This window comes from Sinocyclocheilus rhinocerous, unplaced genomic scaffold, assembly GCF_001515625.1.
Source record: "Sinocyclocheilus rhinocerous isolate Xijiao unplaced genomic scaffold, SAMN03320098_v1.1 scaffold4221, whole genome shotgun sequence".
NCBI lineage: Eukaryota > Metazoa > Chordata > Actinopteri > Cypriniformes > Cyprinidae > Sinocyclocheilus > Sinocyclocheilus rhinocerous.
Window position 1 is genome coordinate 20,405 of NW_015647455.1, and position 1,761 is coordinate 22,165.

The window sequence follows — 1,761 nt, forward strand, 5'->3', positions numbered from 1 at the left end:
TATTTGTATAGTTGTATTTTATATTTAATCTGTATATCTGTATTTATGTTCTACTTGTTAGTCTTATCTGTATGCACAAAGGGTCTGAGAGTAACGCAATTTCAATTCTCTGTGTGTATGTGCTGTACATGTGGAAGAATTGACAATAAAGCAGACTTGACTTGACTTGACTTGACTATCTGACCTCTCTGTTAGGGCCCATGCTCACCTCTCTCACCTCTCTGTTGGGGCCCATGCCCACCTCTCTCACCTCTCTGACCTCTCTGTTGGGGCCCATGCCCACCTCTCTCACCTCTCTGACCTCTCTGTTGGGGCCCATGCCCACCTCTCTCACCTCTCTGACCTCGCTGTTGTGGCCCATGCCCACCTCTCTCACTTCTCTCACCTCTCTGTTAGGGCCCATGCCCACATCTCTGACCTCTCTGATCTCTCTGTTAGGGCCCATGCACACCTCTCTCACATCTCTGACCTCTCTGTTGGGGCCCATGCCCACCTCTCTGACCTCTCATTTGTTGCCCATGTCCACCTCTCTGACCTCTCAGACCTTTCTGTTAGGGCCCCTGCCCACCTCTCTGACCTCTCTGTTGGGGCCCATGTCCACCTCTCCGACCTCTCTGTTAGGGCCCATGCCCACCTCTCTCACATCTCTGTTGATGCCCATGCCCACCTCTCTGACCTCTCTGCTGGTGCCAATGCCCACCTCTTACCAAGGGTTCATTAGCCATATTTAAATCCAGACTCAAAACACATCTGTTTAGTTGTGCTTTTACTGAATGAGCACTGTGCTACGTCTGAGCTGATTGCACTGTATTTTATGTATCATTATCTTCTATTCTTAACTGTTTTCATTCATTTTAAATCAATTTTTAAATCATTTAAAAATGTGATTCCTTGCTTTTATTGTTGTGATTATTTTTATGATTATTTTAATTCCTTTTCTGTAAATCACTTTGAATTACCATTGTGTATGAAATGTGCTATATAATAAATAAACTTGCCTTGCCTTCCTGAATGGAAAAATGATTGCCCATCCTCTTGCAGGTGATTTAATCCTGGTTCGCCAGATTCTATATGTCTGTATTGTAGAAAAATAGCATGAGTGGATTTTTTTTTTGACCCCATAGATAACTAACAAGGGTGATTATAGTGCTGTGCAAATCAAACTGAGTTATTTTCTTGGGTTCTTAAATAAAAATAAGAACACATGCTTCTTTGGGAAACTCGACACCTTTCACTTATTAACATTCACACAAACTGTAAGGGCAACCATCATTCTGCGTTCTGTGCTCAAGTCTCTCCCTCCTCTGCTGCTGTCTTACTGTATGAGGGAAGAAGGTCGCTTTACCCGAGAAGAGAAATATGGGGCGATATAGCCAGGGGTGCACATAATTTTTTTTAAAGATTTAGTTTGGTACTTACACTGGTAGATTCTACATTCAAACATATTTATGATTTTAAACCACAAAAATCAATCAGTATCTAGAGAAATGCTCCCAACATACCTCCATGCACCACTGCAAGACTTGTGTGGTCCTCCAAGTGAACTGTAATGAGTAATTTTCTTTTCTGATGAAACTGCAGCAGGGACCCCTCGTCTCGGCAGAACTGCTCTGCATCAGGCTCGGACCGAAAATGCGTAGAATGCTGTAAAACATGACAAACAAACATTATGTGATCTTAATTATATATGCATATAAACATAAATATAATAATGAGAAAACGCTTTGGTGTATAATGTGTATAATAATAATCAAAACATCT

General features: G+C 41.7%; 2 protein-coding genes across 4 annotated transcripts in view; both read right to left on the reverse strand.

The window, feature by feature from the left end:
* Positions 1 to 693, reverse strand: part of LOC107709165 (uncharacterized protein PF11_0207-like) — a 7,717-nt gene extending 7,024 nt beyond the window's left edge. The window contains exons 1-3 of one of the 3 annotated variants that reach the window (XR_001636462.1): positions 668 to 681; positions 470 to 502; positions 218 to 343 (exon numbers count right to left, since the gene is read on the reverse strand). Coding sequence is in view for 1 of the 3 variants with exons in the window: in XM_016513578.1 (XP_016369064.1) it covers positions 185 to 343; positions 386 to 502; positions 611 to 661 (327 nt within the window). In the remaining 2 variants the exon portion in view is untranslated. Of the gene's footprint in view, positions 1 to 184; positions 344 to 385; positions 517 to 610 lie in introns of those variants that run through there. The other 2 variants (XM_016513578.1, XR_001636461.1) reach the window with 2 other exon arrangements.
* Positions 694 to 1,432: 739 nt separating this feature from the next.
* The window catches only part of LOC107709163 (structural maintenance of chromosomes protein 2-like), a 21,632-nt gene continuing 21,303 nt past the window's right edge, over positions 1,433 to 1,761 (reverse strand). The window contains 1 exon segment of the mRNA XM_016513577.1: positions 1,433 to 1,644. Within this exon segment, the coding sequence (XP_016369063.1) occupies positions 1,480 to 1,644 (165 nt within the window). The 3' untranslated portion in view covers positions 1,433 to 1,479.